At 41.0% G+C, this 22,358-nt stretch overlaps 1 protein-coding gene across 5 annotated transcripts; it reads left to right on the top strand.

The window, feature by feature from the left end:
* The first annotated feature begins 193 nt into the window (after positions 1 to 193).
* slc2a8 (solute carrier family 2 member 8) lies at positions 194 to 19,003 on the top strand. 5 transcript variants are annotated; one of them, XM_084338035.1, is made up of 11 exons: positions 194 to 309; positions 408 to 584; positions 819 to 981; positions 1,472 to 1,678; positions 6,256 to 6,355; positions 10,646 to 10,857; positions 11,461 to 11,613; positions 14,486 to 14,594; positions 16,898 to 17,074; positions 17,348 to 17,493; positions 18,583 to 19,000. In XM_084338035.1, exons 2-11 carry the CDS (start codon positions 487 to 489, stop codon positions 18,727 to 18,729), a joined length of 1,512 nt encoding a protein of 503 aa, XP_084194161.1. In that variant the 5' UTR covers positions 194 to 309; positions 408 to 486; the 3' UTR covers positions 18,730 to 19,000. The 5 variants fall into 5 exon arrangements, with proteins under 5 accessions (XP_084194161.1, XP_084194162.1, XP_084194160.1 ...); XM_084338036.1 differs by having other exon boundaries at positions 214 to 584; positions 824 to 981; positions 18,583 to 19,003; XM_084338034.1 differs by having other exon boundaries at positions 214 to 584; positions 18,583 to 18,999.
* Positions 19,004 to 22,358: the final 3,355 nt, after the last annotated feature.

Below are 22,358 nucleotides of genomic sequence, written 5' to 3'. Positions count from 1 at the left end.
CAATCACCTTTGGGAAGTATTTTGACATGTACACTGACATTGCGAGTTCGGGGTAGATTTGTGTTTGTGTTGATAAATCTCGATGTAACCAAGGAAACCCAAAGACTTCACTCTCGCAGATTGAAACTGTTGTTTTCAGCACGTACGAAGAAGACTTTTATTTTGAAAAGAGAAAAGCAGGAAGTGATATCAGGCATGCACAGATCAGCTGAGTGAAATGTTGACAATATGCGTGTCGTTGACTTTGCTCTTGAAGTTGACCTGATAGATTTGCTGCGGCAGGGAGTTGATAGATAATAATGTTTGATGGTGATCACTGTTAAAACATTATGCACGTTATTTTTTATTTAGAGTGTGTTTGGCGTGTATGTAGTTTTTAAAAGTGCACGGTCCTTTTTTGTGTTAAGACTAGAGCTTGCTAGTTGGCTTGCCTATGCGGGGTCTTCATCCATGGTCCTCGTAAGTGACGGCGGATAAGGAGTCAATATGGATATCCAAAATGAAACGAGACGGCTACTTGATCCAGAAGATGGAGATGACGAGTCCCCTACTGGAGTGCGGTCAGAGCAGGATACATATCTTGAGTGAGTTCGTTATTTATTAAGTGGATGTGCATGTAAAGTAAACTGCGAGCGCATTACCACCACCATCACAGATACTAATTGCTCCCCATCCGTTTAGCAGTTGACAGCATAGTGCTTTGTGAATTGAACTCTGCAATGCTCTATTAGTTTATACTATTCTCAGAACACTTTCTTCTGCTTGAATATACACTGACCATTGACCCGTCCGAATATTGCCTTGTTCCTTCTCAACAGCACAGTGAAGAATGGGAAGTTGTACCTCGCCACAGGTGCCGCCGTCCTGGGACCTCTGAGCTTTGGCTTCGTGTTGGGTTACAGTTCCCCTGCTATTCCAGACCTCTCCAGAATTGCAGACTCAAACTTACGACTCAACGATGTTCAAGCATCCTGGTTTGGGGTATGATGACATTCATGAATGAACAACCCTTTCACTACCACGCTACAGAAGTTAACCGTCTGTAGTGTTGTAGTGAACTGTTAACCATCTGTAGTGTGGCACTGGTAGTGAAAGGGTTAACCTTCTGTAGTGTGCGTGGTTGTGAAAGGGTTAACCCTTTGTCGTGTGGCAGTGAACGGGTTAACCTTCTGTGTTGTGAATGAATGAATGAATGAATGAATGAATGAATGAATGAATGAATGAAAACTTTATTTAACAGATTGCAGAATGGGTACAATACAGTACGGCTCAATACTCACAATTGTTAAGGGGATGCAGACCTGAAAAAGACGTTTGTCTTGTTTCCATCAGGGTCCCCCATTCGCAGTGAAAGGGTTAACCCGTTGGTAGTGTGGTAGTGAATGGGTTAAAGCCAATGTTTTAAATGTCAAATCAAGCAAATCAATGGACCTCCACAGAGCTAACTCTTTTTTTCTTGTCTGTTCTGCAGTCTATTGTGACAATTGGTGCAGCCTTTGGAGGCCTGCTGGGTGGCTGGCTGGTAGGGAAGATCGGCAGGAAGTTGAGTCTCATGTTCTGTGCCATACCCTTTGTGTTTGGCTTCACCGTCATCGTGGCAGCTCAGAATGTGTGGATGCTGTATCTGGGGAGGGTCCTCACAGGGCTGGCCAGTGGAGTCACCTCACTCGTGGTCCCAGTAAGTCACCTCACTCGTGGTCCCAGTAAGTCACCTGTTAACTGTCTGTAGTGTGGTAGTGAAAGGTTTTCTGTAGTGTGGTAGTGAAAGGGTTAAAAGAAATTGGGGTGATTAGTTAATCAAACTACACAAAAAAAACTCCTACTCTACACAACTGAAGGGCTTCTGTGATCCTGGCCTTCACAAAACAAATAATCATAATTGTGACTTGTTCTCCATTGATTAGTTGAATAAAAAAGGAAACCAAATCCAATTAGTAAAACAATTAAATAAATATCAGTAGGCTAGGGTGCGGCTACGTGGCGTAGTGGGCAAGGCGCTCGCCACGAATGCGGAGACGCTGGGCTCGCCTGTTCGAGCCCAGCGCTCCACATTGCTTTCAGTTTAGCTGGTCGTTCATACTAATACACATTGGCCGTATTAGGGGGTGGGAAACTGATGGGTGGGGATCGGGCGTTGTGGACAGCGACTCCTACAGGTCGGTTGGTGCGCCTGCGCAGTAGAATCAGGAAGTGTCGGGGGCAGCGTGAGCCTCCCACGCGTTACTCCTCGCCACTGAGAGATCGAGCTGCGCAGGTGAAAAGATGCGACTGCTGTTACCTCAAGTACCGGAGGGGACTTGTGCTATGTATGACTTAGTCCACATTGCAGCCGGCTTGTGGGAGGCAAGAAACAGCGTTCGTGACAGGGGAGGGTTGAATTGGATGATACGAAATTGGGATGGGAGGAAAATATAGAAAAATGGAAGAAAAAGTGGATAAAAAAAAGAAAAATATCAGTAGGCTGAATCATTTTTAAAAGAAAAGTGTCCTTTATTTAAACAGGCAAGCACCTTGAGACAGGGCTGTACGCTGCGATGATATCGTCGCGAATTGCCCCTTTAATTGGCCGTTGCGATTGGTAAATATTATCTGGGGGCGGGCTTGCGAGTAGTGCTTTCAAGCCTTGGATTCGCATTTCACTCCTAAATTATCCAAGGCGTGTGATGACGCGATGACGTCACTCACGCGAGCTGAGCAGTGAGCACTCAGCAGGTATGATCAGCGGGAACAATCGACTGAGCACTCACTCTGATAGACTGGCTGACTGTCTGATTTAGCTATGAAGAAAAGTAAAGTTAGTATTGCTTCATATTTTCGACGCGTTGTTCGACCTCCTATAGTGAGCCGAACTGAACTGAACTCAGACACACGGAGAGAGATGTGGCATCTGCTTCTCCTCCAGCCCTCTCGCACCCGTGGCTGTTGTAAACACTGGGACCTCGGTGAGCCTGCCAGCCGGCTAGCTACTGATAGCTATCAACAAATGCTCCAGTAAGTCTAGTAGTGCATGATAGCTTGCGTTAGCTTACTGTTCAAAACGAAACGTCCCATTAACCTGTTCCACCCCACGGCCACGGTACCGACCCCTTTTTGACATTATTATCATACAGTATATTAGTATTTTTATGAGTGCTGCAATAATTTAACGTTTTTAAAATCAAACGTTTTCAAGTATTATTATCACTACTATGTCACAAATACATGTAGAATGTAAAACGTTAGGTTGGCAATAGTTTAGCAATAGGTTAAAAGTGAGTTTATATCATTTTAAGTTTTTATTTTTCACTCGCGTTTTTGACGCTGAAGCGTAAATGGAAATGTTGAACCATGGGAATTGTAGTTTTTTTGCGGCCATTTTGAAGAGCGCATCGCCAGCTATCTGCCAGCGTCGGAATTTCTCAAAACTACACTTCCCATGGTCCGCTATGGTCGTTCAAAGTTAGGCATTCTGAATGAATCATATCAATAATTGTTATGATTCGCGATAATAAGCTACAAAAGGTAACGTTTTTGACAAATATTGAAACGCAGTCAGTTTCTCCACACTATTGTAATCATGTAGGAATAATTAGATCTGAAATTAGTTACAAAATGATTACACTGTGGGAGAAATAAAAAAGTACAGTCGATTACATTAAATATCTGTATATGTTATTATACATGCCTGGTGATACTATATCCAAATTGAACTCGGCCATTTGAAAGATACTATATGTATATATATATAAATGTGCGAATTGGCTATAATAAGGTAATGTATAAGCATATATTCTATATTCTATAATAATATTTCAAATTGCATTGGTCCGGATGGTAGAATTCAGTACTGTATATACAAAACCTTCAATTTTATCATCTTCCCTTTATTAATTTCCTTAGATCTTTTGTACACATGATCTCAAGAGGGTACTGAATTAGCTCAGTGGCAGTTTTTTAAGTTTGGTCATTATTATCATGGTTTTATTCACTGTCAAAGATGAAAAGAAAAATCATAATTCATATTTTCCTTTGTTTCATCAGAATTTAAGCAAGCCTAGTAATAGACACAATATTTCTGACACTGAGAATACATTCATTGAGGTCCATAGATGTTCCTAGATACCAAGAATATGCAAATAGCCCTTGTAGAAGTGGAGCAATATTCCATTTACCATAGGTATACATTTTATGCAGATTTCACCTGGGGTGGAACAGGTTTTAAACTAAATAGTTCAGATAGCTCCGTCCTGATATCAATGTCTTATAACACTGAGTCGATGCGTATTCGAGCTGAGGGCACGCTGAATATAGTCAATAGGGAGCAGCTGCAGCGCCGGAGAATCCTGGCCGTAGCTGGAGGCTACAGTATAGGGCCCAGCTGCAGCTCCGGAGAATCCTGGCCGTAGCTGGAGGCTACTCAGTACACACAGACAGTGGAGCTGGTTGCATATAGCGAGCATTTAGACTTGTTGCGTGGTGGCGATGTCTCGCAGATAATACAACTACAAGTATGATTATATAATATATATATTTTATTAAAAAAAATTATATAAAAACAATCGATATAAATAATGGTAAAATTGTTATTTAAAAATTTGCCCCTAAAAAATATTTTTTGCCCCTAAATTTCTCATTTAGGGGCAAGTGTGCCCCTAGTGAAAAAGCTTAGCGTACAGCCCTGTGAGACCGAGACCCGTGTACAACAGACATATAAAACACATTGGACAAACAAGTAAAAACAAACATGCATATCAAAGGAAACAAGTACAAGCAACATCTAAAATATCAGGGTTCTAAACTTCTAATGGAATTAAATGTTCTAACATCAAGGTATTCTGTAGTTCAGTCCCATTTGTATGGGACATAATATTTGAAAACAGTTTTGTCAAGCTCAGTTTTACAAGTGGTGTGTCTAAAGCAGAAGTAACCCTGTGACCTAGTACCACATGTGCTGTATTTAAAAGCAATCAGAGCAGAGATAATAGGGAAGTTTCATAAGCAGAGCCTTATAGATTAATTCAAATGCAATGCATATCCATTTGCTTAGTTAAAGAATGCCATCCCACTTTTTCATATAAAACACAATGGTGAGTGAGAAATGTATCTCCAGTGATAAAACACTGTACGCTATCGAGAGGTTTTAAGGTGGAGGGAGAGGCATGCATGTACAGAATTTCACCATAATCGGACATAATTATTAATTGTACAAGGGTCTTCCTACTGGCAGTAGAAAAGCAAAAAAAAAAATCTATACAAGAATCCAATTTTTACTTTCAACCTTTTAGAAAGGTGTTCCACGTGGGTGTAAAAACAAGTGAGCCCATTATCTAAGAAAATTCCAAAATATTTACAAGATTCTACAGTTTCAGTTTGAGAACCCTGTGGCCTGAGCTGTATGAATACTAATATTAAGAGTATTGGTCACAATACCTTGAAAATAAAATACACTTTGTTCTATCGGAATTTAAGATAAGCTTGTAGTTAATGAGAGATATCTGAAAGGTATCAAAAGCAAATTGTACATCTGTAGCGGCCAGTTTAAGAATTTCATTTCATTTTAATTTAATTTAAATGTATTAGAATGGAGTCGGTGGCATACAAGATTGTATAATTTCATCACATTATATTATTTAGATGTAATATAAATAAAAGTGGACCCGGAATAGACCCTTGTGTGACACCTTTACTAATGGATTCAAGAGAACTTGATTTTTTACCACCAGCAACAACAGCTTGAGTTCTCTCTGAGAGATAATCATAAAACCGAAAACCGCACGCTCATCCAAACTTATAGAAGATAGCTTATGTATTTAAATATGATTGTCAACAGTTTCAAACACTTTAGATAAATCAATAAAAAGTGCAGCACAGTACAAGATAGTTAACAATATTATTTATTAAGTGTTGCCGCTGTAACTCTACTCTGCCCTTGTCTAACCCCTGATTGCTCTGGTTGTTATAAGCATCCAGGAAGGCCCCTAAATGAGAATTAACTAATGATTCTAGGATTGCTTATTGCAGTTGACACTAACTAACAAAACAATCGGCTATAGTCGAATACCTATGTCATTTTTGAATAGTCAAATATTCAAATAACAATCGGGAGACATTTTGATGGATGGTCTGCATTATTTTGCAGTAACGTTACATGATTTAGGCCGGCTACTACACCCACTGGCCTCATTGTCTTAAGCTTCGTTGTTGTGATTTCTTTCCTCAGACATGAGATTGATATTCTTATTTCCCACTGTGCTTTTCCCCTCCTCCTCTGGTCAGATATACATCTCGGAGGTGGCTCATGAGCGTGTCCGCGGGACATTGGGCTCCTGTGTTCAGCTCATGGTGGTGGTAGGCATCATGGGAGCATATATCGGAGGTATGTGCACTAGCTGCGAGTTTGGTTGATTGATTGATTGATAACTTTATTAACAGATTGCAGAATGGGTACAATACAGTACAGCTCAATACACACAATAGACCTATCTCAAACCCTGCCCCTTTTCTTGATCCTCCAATCACAGCTGTCGCTTACCTCGGACAAACTTTGTTTGTACGAGGAAGTCCGAGGTAAGCGACAGCTGTGATTGGAGGATCAAGAAAAGAGGGCAGGGTTTGAGATGGGTCCATTGTTAAGGGGATGCAGACCAGAGAAAGACTTTCGTCTTTGTTTGCTTTGTTCGCTGAACAAGTCAGAAATTCAACCTTTTTATTGTGTTCAAAGGCTATCTGGTCAACAGCGAAATGTACAAGCTGTAACTCATTCAGGAGTTTTTCCCGTCATATAACCTGTAACTTTTATAACACCCGCCATTACAACGGCAGTCATGTGGTGTAAACTTCACTAAATGACGTATCCTTTAAAGGCTCTTGGGCTGATTCAGGGTTGAGTTGTTCCCAGGGCTGGTTCAAAAGCCAGTTGAAAGAGTGAACTAAAGCGACCTGGGAGCCTGACTCTGACGCTCATGTGATGTGATCGGTAAGCATGACCAAAAATTCCTCCCTCCCCTAGCCGATAGTGCTGTGCTGTCGTTGGTTCTGGCGTGTTCATAATTTGCTGCCATGTCCAATCTTGTTGGTGGCATGCCACTCGTGTAACTCGATTACCATCGCTCAATAGAGGCTACTATTGTATCATTGCCCAGCTAGGAAGGTTGTGTTGTGTCCCTTGGTGTTGTGGTGGAAAATAGGCGAAGCTAATAACTTACTCGATCCAAAGAGACCTGGTTAATATGATTTATTAACTCAATACATTTATTTATCATTTTATCAATACAAAATAGTAAGAGTTAGGCTGGATGACTCGCAACGAGGTGTTTAGCTAAGACACCACGGGAAGAGAGAGACCCCTCACCTGATCTTGAAACATCTAACTGAAAGGGGTTGGGGTCACGGGAATACACAACTTATAGGGGTGTCGTGACATTTTGGGGACATGGAATGGGGGGAGGAAGGAAAGATTGGTAGAGGGAGATCATCAAAGAGATGGGGGAAGGCCCACAGTGTCCTCTGTTGTATGGAGAATGGGTAATTCTCAGAGAAAATCTTGTCATCAGGGAAATGAGAAGGTGTTTTGGCTGTGCATACTCCTGCTGTCCTCTTACCGGTATGTCCCTCCCAACACCCTACCGTAGGGCTTGGCGATGGCCAAACTGTCATATGCCAAGTCAAAGTCAATGTGTTTGTTTGAGGGGACATAATACAAGTACACGACTGATTGATTGATTGAAAACTTTATTAACAGATTGCAGAATTGGTACAACACAGTACGGCTACAAACAATTGTTAAGGGGATGCAGACCAGAAAAAGACTTTCGTCTTGTTTACATCAGGGTCCCCCATTTTCAATTCATCAAGACATTTATGACATACATGACATACAGATATACAGTACTGTTTCATCCTGACATTTATGACATACAAGATATATACAGTACTGTTTAAAGAAAGAGATCATAAAAAAAAATATATATACATTCGAGGGGGAAGAAACTGTACATTGGAGGGGGGTGTGTGTGGGGGGGGGGGGGGGTCTGGACATTTACCGGGGCCAGTTTCGAATTGCAGCCACCCGTAGGTGCTCTTTGAGAGCGGTTTTGAAGGAGGGTAGGGATTCACATTATTTTACGGCTGTGGGTAGGGCATTCCACATTGTTGTGGCATAATTGCGAAACGTGTTTAGTTCCTTGTTTGAGCCCAATCTGGGTTGAACATGATTTGTGGAACTCCCTCTGGTGTTGTGGTCGTGGAATTCACTGACCTTTTGGGAACTATTTCGACATGTACATGGGTATCTTAGTGGTGTAGTGTATCTTGTAGACCAGGCCCATTGCAAGTTGCTGTACTCTGTACGGTGGAGCAGTGTTGCTTCACAGCAAGAAGGTTCTTCTATGGCCGGGGCCATTTCTGTGTGGAGTTTGCATGTTCTCCCCATGTTTCTGTGTGGAGTTAGCATGTTCTCCCCATGTTTGTGTGGAGTTGGCATGTTCTCCCCTCATTTGTGCGGAGTTGGCATGTTCTCCCCGTGTTTGTGTGGTGTTTCCTCCCGCACCAAAACGCATGCATGCTAGGTTTCCTGCCGCTGCCCTTAATAATATAACTTTATTTGTATAGCAGTTTTAATAGTTCATAGTCATCTTTACCTTCTGTTTGGCATCCACAGTTTAAAACCTGACAGTCTTCCCTCTTGTTTGATACCCACTTTGACCCTTCGAACCTCCCACTCAGGGCAAACCTTCATCTCAGGGCGCAGTTCACTCTCTCAGGGCGTGGTTCTTGGCCTGGGTCTTACACAGTTTTAAAGCCTGACGGTCTTTCCTTGACCAAGGTACTGGCATTACAACTGGAGTTGGTCCCCAGAATATAAAAGAATTGCAACAAAAAGCTATTTAATATGGTTGGCGATGGTATTGTAAAAATGTATACCTTTGTGCAGATTCATACTGGTAAACCTTAAAGGGGAATGCTGCACATTTTCAACATTGAAATATGTTTTTTTACTTACCTTCGGCAAGTACTATGATGATAAACAACCAACCAGAGTCCAAATGAAACAGTAAAGTACAATAGTAATATACAATGTACAGGTGATCTAAAATAATATATACATTTGGATTATAAGCAGGTATGTACAGACAGATATATATATATATATATTAATGCTGTCAATATATAAAAAGAATTTTAGTAATTAATCTCTCAATTTTCTGTAATTAATCTAGATTAAAAATAGCATTTTTCTACTTAAAACCGAAGCTTGTAACAGATATTTACTTGAGTAAAATCATGGAATTAATGTAAAATCAACACAAAGAAAGTATATTTAGATTCATTTCTTATTTCCGCTGCGCTTAGATTTTTCACTCCATAGATTAATCTAGATTAATTTATTTTAATGCTTTAAATAATTTAAATTAATCTCAAGTTAAAGCATTAATTTTGACAGCCCTATATATATATATATATATATATTAGTGCTGTCAAACGCTGTCAAACGATTAAAATATTTAACTTGATTAATCGCATGATTGTCCATAGTTAACTCGCGATTAATCGCAAATTAATCGCATTTTTTTTTTTTTTTTTTTTTTTTTTACCTTAAACAGATCTTTTTCAAGTTCCAAGTTTTAATACTCTTATCAACATGCGAGTCAACAAATGCTTGCTTTGTGCAGCCATTTAACACAAAAGGATGACCCTCATGCATTGCAAATTTGCATCAAATTCAAAACAGAGTGATGCACAAAATAACTTAAAAGAAAATAATAATTTAAAACAATGAATAAAGTGTGCATGAAATAATAGGGGAAAGAAAACGTTAGGAACTTGTTACATTCACACACACAAGGGCTGATTAATCACACACCCCCCTCTCTCCCTCACACACACACTCTCCCAGCTCTTTTTCTCTTTTGCTCCTTCCTCATCTCTCTCACCCCCCTCTCTCTCTATATCTCACACACGCACACACACACACACACACACACACACACACACACACACACACACACTTCAGAAACAAACATAGTATCAATGAGAGAATCAATAATACACCTGAGTGAAGTCTAGTTAAAAAAAATAAAAATAAAAATTTTAGTTAATCTTGAGTTAAAAAAAATTGTGGCATTAATAGAATCGGGAGTTAACGCGATATTAACGCGATATGTTTGACAGCCTTAATATATATATATATATATATATATATACGGTATATACAGCACTATTGTACATGCTATCATACAGAGTTATATGGGTAGACTATAGTATGAGGTAGGTAGTTATGATTACAGTCTAGGGCAGTTTTAGACAGTGAAAGCAGTAGGTAGGTATAAATTGAGTATAGGCAACAGAGTTTAAAGTTCGTACAGTATGGGTAACAGAGCCTAGGGTATAGGCAATGGAGTTCAGAGTTTATATGGTATGAGGGGAGGGGGTTGGGGGGGCTGTTCAGGGAGATGACAGCTGAGGGAAAGAAGTTGTTCCTAAGTTTGCTTGACTTGGAGTGGAGGTTCCTGTAGCGCCTCCCAGAGGGGAGGAGGGCAGTCCATGTCCAATTGTTTTTTTAATCAATTGTCAATGCACATTGACAGGCAAAGAGCCGCATGGCACGGGTTGGCCACCCCTGCTCTATCCTTTCCCCACAACCCACACCTGACCTGTCCTCTTCTAGGGCACTTTCTGGACTGGCGCTGGCTGGCTATCTGCAGCTCCGTCCCCCCAACCGTGATGATGGTCTGCATGTGCTTCATGCCCGAGACCCCCAGGTACCTGCTGTCCCAGGGCAAGAGGCGGGAGGCAGAGGAGGCGCTGCGCTTCCTGCGAGGGCCAGACGCCTCCGCCGAGTGGGAGTGTGCCCGCATTGAGGACGCCAGCGACGAACAGGTGAGTGAACCTGGGTCGGCCTGCCGATGAAACTGAAAGACAAAGAGACCAGCATTGTAGACGTTGTCAGGTTTATGGAGTCTGTTAATGATTATTAAAAAGAAGCTTAAAAGTAATTTCACTTTAGTAGAACTTGTCAAGTTTCATCAGTCTTACCTTTATGTAAATCCACAAGTAAGCTAGCAACCACTGCTATCCCTGTCGTTCGCTGTCTTAACACCACCATTCCTCCCAGGTTTCAGGCTCCTGATTCATACAATTTTGGGGACCTAGTCTAAATATAATTTAGCCTCATTCGAGATAGTTGAGTTTATATAGTGTCTGCAGTTCACCGTGTGTGTGTGTGTGTGTGTGTGCGCGTGTTCGTTCGTTCGTAAGACCCAGAACACGGCACATTTTTACGTCTGATTATCACATGTCCTCATCACAACAGGATGATAGGATTCAGGTAAAAAAATAGTTTTATTGGTCCAAAGAAGCACGACGACACTGTTAAGTCCAAATATATATTCGGCTTCATCACTAGTGCCCCTGTGATCTTTGTACTGTAATGTGCAAAGCGTGTGTTGCTTAATGACTCGTCATCTCTATGGCAATCCACAGGGGAATCATTTTCAAATGGCTGACCTGAAGGACCCCGGGGTCTACAAACCTCTCTGCATTGGAGTCATGCTGATGCTGTTCCAGCAATTTACCGGCATCAACGCCATTATGTTCTACGCCGAGACCATATTTGAAGATGCCCATTCCCCTTTGGTCCGTTCCGAGATCTGATGCGAACTCCCCCCTCCCTCTCCCCCCTCTAGTTTGTGTACACACTTCAGTCTTGGTTCGCTCCGGGTTCTGTTTACGGTTTGCGTTTTGAGCGTTTACGCTTGCCGTAGGCGATGATGTCACGTTCGAAAATGTAAACAGGAAGTGTTTTAACACGACGGCGGAGACTAGATGCTGATATAAAATGAACAAATAACTAATAAATATGAAGTTATATTTGAACCTCTGTTGTCAAGCCTTGTCAATATAACCCACCCCATTTTATCACGAATGGATGGTGTTGTAGAGTTCGCTTTTGAGCGTTTCCCAGGGCTAACGCTAAGCTAACGGCTAATGCTAGTTAGCTTAGCCTAGTACTAGTCTAGTATAGCCACTGGCACTGTAGCACTTATTTTTCAGCAAAGAACGTGCAATAAACAAAACGGATACATTCACTGCGTGTTCTGCCTCTCAACAAAACAAAACTAACATCAACACAATTGAACACCAAAAGCTGAGTTTAATCTCGTCGGCGCTGATTTTGTTAGCTTACATGCTAACGTGAATGGAATATGCCAGTATAACAGTATAGCATTGTGGCCTAATGCGAGCCAGGGAAGTGCTGTGCTTTGTAACGCGGCTTCATGTTTTCATCCACTGAGCTGTGAGGCTCCACATGCTTGTTTTTGGTTGAGGTCTGAACTCTCAAATTCCCCATAAATATCGTTTTTGTGGGTATTGTCCAGTTGTTGCTGTGTGGTTTTAACTGCCCAAAATTCAAGCAAGCATGAAAAGCATTACAGTAACGACGTTGTGTGTGTCACGCCCCCCGCTCCCACTGGCCCGCACCCGAGACCACCTATTTCAAGAGTCCCAGGTTCAGCGGGGGGTTTTCCGAATCAGCGCCGCTTCGCACCCAAAAGGGGAGTGTCCGTCTGAGTGAGAACACTCCTCCCCGTCCCCGGGGGCGCTGATTCGACCCCGATTGGTGAGTGAGAAAGGGCCCTAAAATCCAGGCATCTCGTGTATATAATATATATATAGACCCACCCCTACCTCAACCCTCACACACCCCAACTTAATCACCCATGGAATGCAGTGCATGACACAATATGAGATGCCTGGACCCTCATTTATCAACGTTGCGTACGTAACCCCCGTGCGTACGATCATTTCTAAGCAAAGTGTGTGACTTATCAATTTGAACGTGAACTTGACTTTGTGCGTATATTTTCGCTCAGCTCAGGGCATGCGTACCTGGCGCCCAGCGGTAGAATATGGATACTGCAGACGGACGGCATATGCTCTCATCAGTTTCATGCATTAGTTTCAACGCGGAAATAAGCTTTTGTGCATTAGTTTGACTGACGTGTTCTGTATGACCCCCGTAATTCATTATAGTTAATTGTAAAATAGCAACAGTAGTGTAATTATGGTCAAAACCCTATAAATAGCATTTGGAATAATAGGTCTTTCCTTCTGAATGAATGCAGCATGGTTTATATATAGCGTTATCGGAATATACGGGGTGTACTGACTGCGCTCCGCGTAACTCAACTTGTTATTATTTTGCGCATATATTGCAGAAATAAGGGAACGTTTTGATTATATTTAAAAGGCTTTGCCATTGTTAAACGAAACAAGTGGAATTTCGAAGCTGTAAGCAGAATACAAGTCATATGAACACCCACGATAGTGTTCTTCCCCCTTCCTACTGTATAAGAAAGAATTAAAAACGCATTGCAACGAGAACAGAGGTTATTTGTTGAGTTTGTGTAATACAAAACCGTTGCAATAAATGTGTCTTAAATTAATGAAAAGCATACATGCTCTGGATACAGGTAGCATATATCGTGTGGGTGATATGACTTGTATTCTGCTTGCAGCTTCAAAATTCCACTTAGTTCGTTTTGTGTCAAAGCCTTTTAAATATAAATCAAAATGTTCCCGTATTTCTGCAATCAATGCGCAAAATAATAACGAGTTGAGTTCTAACAAAGAACGTAATACATGCTGGTAGGCTGATGGAGTAAACTGTAAATGAAATAGCCTATAACATTATAAAGGATAGGCTATGAGAGCAGGGTCTTCCCAACCTTTATTCCCCAGAGCCCCACGATTCCTGGGAGACATATAGGAATATGATATGATATATTATATATGCGCAAGTTACTGTTTCATAATGTAGGCTATGGCTGCTATTATATGTAATTCATATAGGCTACCTAATACCGACAACAAAATAGATTGTATGCCTCTACAAATCATATGCAGGTAGAACATTGACGGAAAATCCATCGCGATTTGGAATGAAATTGAGGAGAACTTTAATCCCTGGGTATTAATGGAACAAAACGGAAAAAGGCAGTCATATTCCAGCACGGTCTTTATTAGTTAATATGGTCTTTAAGTTAATAGATATCATATCCGACATCACCGTACATGTCTGTCAGCCTGTCACGTATTTCTCCCATAGTGTAGACGGCTTAGTCCACTTTTCCACATTTCATGGGGGTGTTTCATTACCGTATATGGTTAATTACGGGGGGTGCTATATGCAAATACTTAAAATCGTGCACGAGCGCGGAGCGTAGAACAAGTGGCATTTATCAACACGGAGTACTTGCCGGTGTGCGTGGGACACGTCTACGCATGTGATAAATCCTGATTTTTTTTTGTGCGTACACACATTCTAAATTCTGTGCTTACGAACGAAAGTAGAACACTTTCTAAGAACTGTTGATAAATGAGGGCCCTGGTTTTTAGTGAATCACGTTTTTGGTATGGTATGAAGTTCAGAGTTTTGGTATAGTATCTTTTTGGTATGTCATGGAGAGGACTAAGCATGAACAAAGGGGTGTTTTGTCTGTTTCAGAATGGTGACCTGGCTGCAGTGATAGTGGCTTTGATCCAGGTAGTGTTCACAGCGGTAGCGGCACTAATCATGGACAAGGCTGGAAGAAAGGTCCTTCTCATTATCTCAGGTGTGCAGTGACTGCATGCGAAATCACCGCTACTGTAACTATACACAGATGTTAGTACCTTTTCCAAGGGGAAGCCTTGGGGGAGGTTCTACCATTGCTTTTGTCTGTGTGTGTCCAGGACATATCAAGTAGTGGCAGTGTTGTCATGAAGTTTGCTGTGCACATTCATGACCCTATTCATTTGGTGACCCCATGACCTTTCCTCTAGCTCCACCATCAGGCCCATGTGTGTCTGTGACATATCTCAACAAGTAATGACCGGATTGCCATGAAATCCATGACGCATTGAGGAGGAAACCTGTTGATTTCGGTGACCCCATGGTGTTTCCTGTAGTGCCACCATCGGGCCAAACTGAGAACAAGATATCTCAAAGTAATGTCGGGATTGCCATGCCACTCGCTGTACACATTCATGACCACCAGAGGAAGAAACCTATTGATTTTGGTGACCAGAAGACCTTTACTCTAGCGCCACCATCAGGCCGAATTGAAAGGTTATAGCTGGATTGGAACGCTACATAAGCTTGCTCTCTCCACTGGGTCTAAACGTGGCCCCTGCCAAGAAGTAAAATAGCCTCCCAGTGAAAATGGTCACCATTGGTGATGTGTTGCATTGTCCCTCACCTCGTAATAAGGCTGAGATGGTATGCCATTTGGAAGAATCGATAAATCGGGACAAAATTATCGATAAATATCGATATTTTTATTAGTATTTAAAAATAAATTATGTGGGGCGTCCTGCCGCCCTCGTGGCTCGCACACCCACACGGCGTGTCGTTGCCGCCATCTTTAGTGTTACAGATTTCCCCATTCAAAACTACCACAGTGATCCTTCTCATTTTATAGTCGGTGGGCTCTGGACGGATGTGATGGCGGAGTGCACTGCATATTGAGTGCAGAGTTGCAATTCAACTGAATTTACATGAAATGGGGATGTTTTAACTAAAACATGCCACAAGACCTAGTATTTTAGTATAGTATAAAAAATTTGTTTTAAATACATCGCCACTTATCGATTTCACGCAGTTATCGATAAATCGATAAGTGGTCTCAGCCTTATACTCAACCATCATAAAGTATTGAAAAGAATGTACTTTGGGGGTTTTCAGACGGCCATTATGCTGATATCTTTTCGGTACCTGGAGGCCAACTGACTTGACTGGCTGACTCCCCATTTTGAAATGTAATGGCTGGATCCGGCTTAACTAGGCTTTGCATAGTCTTGTTATGTGCTCATTTTTAGTCATTGGTCATTGTTTTTAACAACCTTTTTTTATCTGAACTGTTTATCTCTTTTGTCTGTTCTCTTATCTGCTCATGTTGTGCTGTGAATGAGGTGTGTGTGTGTGTGTGTGTGTGTGTGTGTGTGTGTGTGTGTTATAAGGCTCTAATATCCCTTTAGGATAATAAAGTGCATCTACGGTATCCATCTATTTAGGCATGGTTTCTTCAGTGTGTGTAATGTTCCGATTGAATTTGGTCGCGCACCGTTGGTGGGCAGTCAGTGGGTATTGGAATGTTTTTTTTCCAACTTTGCACTGAATGAATAAAGGCTTTGTGGAGGTACTGCTTCAAAATGGAGTGGCTGAAACAACACATTATCAAGCCAGACATCCGTTTAGCACACATAGCAACAGCATTATCAAGCTAGACATCCGTTTAGCACACATAGCAACAGCATTATCAAGCTAGACATCCATCTACTGCACATAGCAACAGCATTATCAAGCTAGACATCCATTTAGCACACATAGCAACAGCATTATCAAGCTAGACATCCATTTAGCACACATAGCAACAGCATTATCAAGCTAGACATCCATTTAGCACACATAGCAACAGCATTATCAAGCTAGACATCCATTTAGCACACATAGCAACAGCATTATCAAGCTAGACATCCATCTACTGCACATAGCAACAGCATTATCAAGCTAGACATCCGTTTACCACATATAACAGTATTATCAAGCTAGACATCCGTTTACCACACATAACAGTATTATCAAGCTAGACATCAGTCTACCACACATGGCAACAGCAGCAACATAGAACTCACGTATATCATTTATTTTGCCTTACCTTTACCTCAGCACGGGAAAATTAATGGGTTATTAAACTAGCTTTGGCGGGATACACACATGCTCTCTTTACCTTGAACGAGGCCTTCTGATATTGATTTCTCTCACTGATGAGGCAGGGGATTTAGAACTCGTATGTCCTGTTTGTACTTGGCTACTCCGATAAAGTTCTTCCAAATATTGTTGATTTTATTCCCCCTCTTGTTCCTTTTCTTAACCAAGGCATTGCCATGTGCATTAGCACAGCAGTCTTTGGGCTTTACTTCCATTTGACAACCAAGCTGCACAACAATGCTTCAGAGAGCAGCCTAGCATGGACTTCCCAGAGCCAATTAGCCCAGGAGACCCCGTTTGACCTGTCCTGGCTGGCACTAGCTAGCATGGGCCTCTTCATCACAGGTGAGCTGACTGCATCCATTCATAGTATTATCATGACGTGTCTTCAATCAGTATGGTGCAATGTCACAGCTCATCTGTTGTCATTTAATGATAATCGCCTGCTAAATGATTAATTGACTGCTTTTTGTCAACCAAGATGTCTGCAATGGAATACTATGAATAGCTTGTTTGTTACACTCTCCACACCATTATGCACCAGTATTTACCTTAGATCATAATCATGTCCAACAAAGGTTGCCACCATATCCCTTCATTCTTTTTGTTTTGTTTTAGGATTTGCCTTAGGCTGGGGTCCCATTCCCTGGTTGGTGATGTCTGAGATTTTTCCCACTAAAGTGAGGGGCTTTGCCAGTGCTGCCTGTGTCCTCGCCAACTGGGGCACTGCTTTCATCATCACCAAGAATTTCCAAGACCTGATGGTGAGTGGTGCTGATGAAAAATATTATTACATGACAGATATTTGACGGAGTCAAAAACTGCATTTCAGAGAGTTACATAACCTATTGTGGTCTTCCCCTTTAGGCAACATGAAATGTCGACCTCCAGGCAAAGGAGCCCCGCTTGGTATTGCATTTTATTTAATGTTTTTGTTTTGGTCTAATGTGTGGGTTGGAGTTGAGTGGGCATAGTTGAGGTTGCTATTTCTGGCCACACCTCAGGCTCTGCCAAGAGAGGTCTGGAGAAATTCATAGTATAATAAGTTAATAACCTCCAATCCACATATTGGACCAAAGAATTTAGGCAAACAAAGTGCTATACAAGTGGGGTGCTTTTTCCTAGAGGTTGTTGTTTGGCGGCATTGCAGATTCTACCTTAAGGCCCAGTTTAGACGGAAACGCTAGCAGGTGAATCCGCAAAAAAGAAATTTCGGATTTGCCTTTCGTTTTTACGGGGTGAAACCGCAAAAAAGTGAGACTACCTTCCAGGGTGGAATTCCTAGAAACGATAAACCTTTGCGTTCTCATCTAAACTGTCAAACCGCATAAAACGATGACGAAAGGGTTGTCAAGGCTCTCGTCGCGTGTACTGCTTACATCACAGGCATGCGCCAGTAGCCTAGAAGCGTAAACAAAGCATGTCTGATTCTATCCATGGCGATCACCTGAAGGCTTCATTGGCAGTACTTTTAAATACACAAGAATCTGTCCCGCGGCGTGACTGGACCCACTGTCTGTGAGTGACTCTGCTTTGGTCCAATCACATTCCCCACCCACAGTCTGCGAATCAGAGGCAGAGTAGGGTGGGTCTTCACAGCACGTCATAAACGCAAAATTAAAAGTGAACCCGTAAGACGACTTTTGCGGTTTCTGTTCAGACTCTCTCCGTCTAAACGTAGCCTAAGAGGCAGTATAGTCTTAGCTTCTGAATTAGGTTTGAATTGAAGCAGTCAAGATGCATATTCCTTCGTTTGTGTATATTTAGCAGCCACTGGGAACTTCGGGTTTGATTTGAGGAAATTATGTTAGGAAATGTTGATGTTAATCACTGTCTATTCTGATCTCTTCTAGGGTCTTATAACCAGCGCTGGGACATTCTGGCTGTTTTCCTGCATGTGCGCTCTCAACATAATCTTTACCATCATCTTTGTCCCTGAAACCAAAGGCAAGACGCTAGAGCAAATTCAAGCCTGTTTCAGAGGGACACCAGTCCTATAAACTGACCAGAAGCCAACACCAACATCACGTGCAAAGATAACGTAATAGGTACATTTATTCAAACCTCACATATATGAACTGACGAGTGTACTGTATGGGCATACTGGGGGTAAAATGGGGCAATGTAAAAACATTCTATTACGTGTGTTTTGGAATTTCTTTGTTGACACGTGCATTTAAAGGCATTTCTGCTACAAATGGGATTGTGCAGGTAGGGCTGGGTAATATGGAGGGGGTGTGGGGACAGGGGGGAACAATTTCACAATGTTTAGAATTAGAAGGGCTTCTTCCAATATACAGTATATCACAATATCTGCATAATATTGGAAATCACGTGATGGATAATCCAATCGATGTTCATCATATTGGACTGTGTGGTAATGGTGATACACCATTGAACTACATTCTCAAATAAAAATAATTTTGTGAGAAATATGACATAATATATTATTCACTTCATCATTCATTTAGACAACAAAATTGTGTATCAAAATTCACAATGATTTTTTTTTTTAAATAAATAAAAGATCCCACTTGATATGATAATACAGATAATATAAATTCCCGGATATTGCCCAGCCCAAGTAGAGGGCATTTTCGAATACACGTGCATGCCATATTTTCTAATTGGGATTACATTTAATTTGTCTCTGTATTTCAGTCATCTGAAGGTTTCTCTATTCTGAATGACCTCCATTCCCTAGGGGTTGGCATTACTGTGGCTCTGCTGTATACATACATACTGTAGATTTGGAGAATTCATTAGGCCTCGAGGACAATTCTTGTTAAGAACTGAAAAATGTAAAGCTTTACGCGCAATATATATTTATCACTGCCATTCTCATACATGGCAATGGTGCTATATGAGCTATAGGCCTTTTGGAGTCTGGTGTTTAATGGTGTTTTTGTTTATTTCCCTTCCCCACAAGTAGGCTATTCAATATGTTGGCATACAGAGATTCTCTCAATGTGTAGTTGCTTTATAAGGTATCTATCCACCTACATTTTCTTTTGCATTTTATTCTGCAACAATTTAATTTGAAATGGCTTTTTTTTTTTATTATTATTATGACAGGCTGGTACTGGTAAAAGTCTTTGCAACTTTCAGATCTGACTGCTATTCAAAATAGTGGTCCATTTAGCTACTGTACAAAAAACATACACATACAAATGTACAACAACAAAGCACATAATATGGTGGCTGAGATGGCCATTTTGTACTTCTCTGAACCTGTTGAAAGCCGTTTTAGGGAATTTTGAGTGTTTAGGGAAGAAATCCATATGATTAAGTATTGCTAAGATCAATTTATTAAGATATATCTGAGTTATGCTATATATAAAATACAAACATGGCAAATTTGAAGCTATTGTACGCTGCTGTTTCAGATACAGGGGGTTTATACTGTATGTCACTGCTGATTCGGTTAACATCCCGACACCCCCACCAAACGGGAGCATTGCACACCATTTGGAGGAAACATCGTTCAACCCGGAAACTGTAGCAAAACGTTTTCAGATTGAACATGCCCCTAGCTCAAGTACATTCCCAACCGTGGAGTATTGCAAACAAAAACGCACAAATAAAAACATCTTGGAATCCTTTTCCTAGCACAACTAAATGTGAAAAGATATTTACTGAGGTGAATTACATTGCATGGTGACTGTATTGTTTACACTGTTACTGTTTTTAATATAACTTTCCAAAGTTTACAGTACATTATTTTGAGATGCACCGTATAGCTATTTTATTCATAGTATTTGCATGACATGTGTTGCCACAATTCATTGGCCACGGTTGTCATTGTTAATGATAATCACCTGCTAGTTGAATACAATCGCCTGTTTGCTGAACATGTCTGTGATGGAATACTGTGAATAAAACTTTTCATAGAACTTTTATAGCTACTTCCACTGGCTGCCCCCATTAATTGAGATTCACTAAAAACGTGGTATCTTATGTACAGTCATGCACTGCGTCCAATGGGCGGTAGGTCCAATGAAATTAAGGTTAGGATTGGGGTTATACATGAGATACCAAGTTTTTAATGGAGTCTTCCCATTAATGAGTCACTCAGTCCTTCTAATCTACCCCACAATGCAAAGCATTCAACACACCCTCTTATGTAGCCCCTTTCGTGACTGTGATGCACGCCAACAAGGTTTGGCCGAGTGAATCCAAAAGGGGCTACCTCTTATGCTGTTCGCTAGAGTTTGCAGCCATTAGCTACCAAAATGTTGCCACTAACGCTAGCTATTGTTAATCAAAGATACATTTGATTAATGCTAATTAGCTGTAGTTGTAATATTTGGTTGCTGACATAGCAGTTCTAATGTTTGGTTGCAAATGTTAGTGGGGTGACCGTGGCTCAGGAGATAGAGCAGTCGTCTGGTAATCGGTCTGTTAATTGGAAGGGTCCTGGTTCGATACCGGTGAATGTAAGGCATTAAGTTAAAGGGCTCTGGATAAAGGCGCTATATAAATGCAGTCCATTTAGTTTGCATTGTGGGACAGACAGGCAATTTTCTATGGCTTCAAACATAGGGGCAGCCTTAAGTCTCCAATTAGAAGGAACACATATACTCTAGGCTAGGACTCTAAAACAGAAAACTGGACATATTTTGATACCTTTTGAAAGTATAAACTGATATGCTGTTTCATTCTGTATTAATCATGTATTTGGCATGGAAATGTATTTGCTAAGACCTTTTTTTTTATCTAGTTTTAAAGGGGCAGTTGAAAATGTGTGATTTTCAGAGTTTTAGATAGCATTCCGGGTAAAAGGAATATTTTCTTGGAATTTTTGGTGAATTTCCCCTTTAAGATTTTGTCTACACAAACTGCATTGTTATTACCAAACAGTTGTTAGCTATTCAAACGAATCTAATAGACTGTTAGCTATTATGTCTACAGGAAGCATTTTCTAAATTAAGGAAAAATAAAAGATGAATGGTAATTTTTTTTCCTTTTTATTATTTTTATGTAGTTTTACCCTTCCTCCCCAGTCCCCACAGTCATGCACACATTATTTTTGGTACAACTTGACCATGAAACGTACACAAGCTAGCTCTCAATTGGGTGAGTAATCATGGATCAAACCCAAACCTGCCAACATGCCCGTTTTCCCTAGGTCTCTTTCATTTGAACCTCGTCTCCCGCTGTCCTCCCTATTTATCATTACTCCCATGTCCTGTATTTGGAGCAATTTTCATTTCTCTGCACCTGTAACTTGGACTGATTGAACTGACTGGTTGCATGTACGCTCCTTCGCACATTCCCAATTTGGATATAAATGCAAGGAGTGATATGGGTTAAAAGAATATAGGAAATATTGGGAGGTAAATAATGGTATTGCCATCATAACGTCTAACACACACAGCTGTAGCCACTTTTGTGCAAATCAGTGAGAATAAGAAAACATTGGTTAATGAATGGGCGGCAGAATGCATTTATGTGCAGAAGACATGAGCAGTGAATTGAATCGGTAGGATACAAATTATGACCTCAATTCACATTGTGACAACCAACCCCATCATGGGGATGGTTGTCACAGACTATGGGGTTGGTTGTCACACTATGTGTCAGTGTCTTTGATAGGTGATTAACTCTTTGTTACAATACGTTGGAAAAT

This window comes from Notolepis coatsorum (assembly GCF_963971535.1).
Source record: "Notolepis coatsorum genome assembly, chromosome: 2".
NCBI lineage: Eukaryota > Metazoa > Chordata > Actinopteri > Aulopiformes > Paralepididae > Notolepis > Notolepis coatsorum.
The sequence above is the reverse complement of the archived record's forward strand: the minus strand, read 5'-3'. Positions and strand labels throughout refer to the sequence as shown.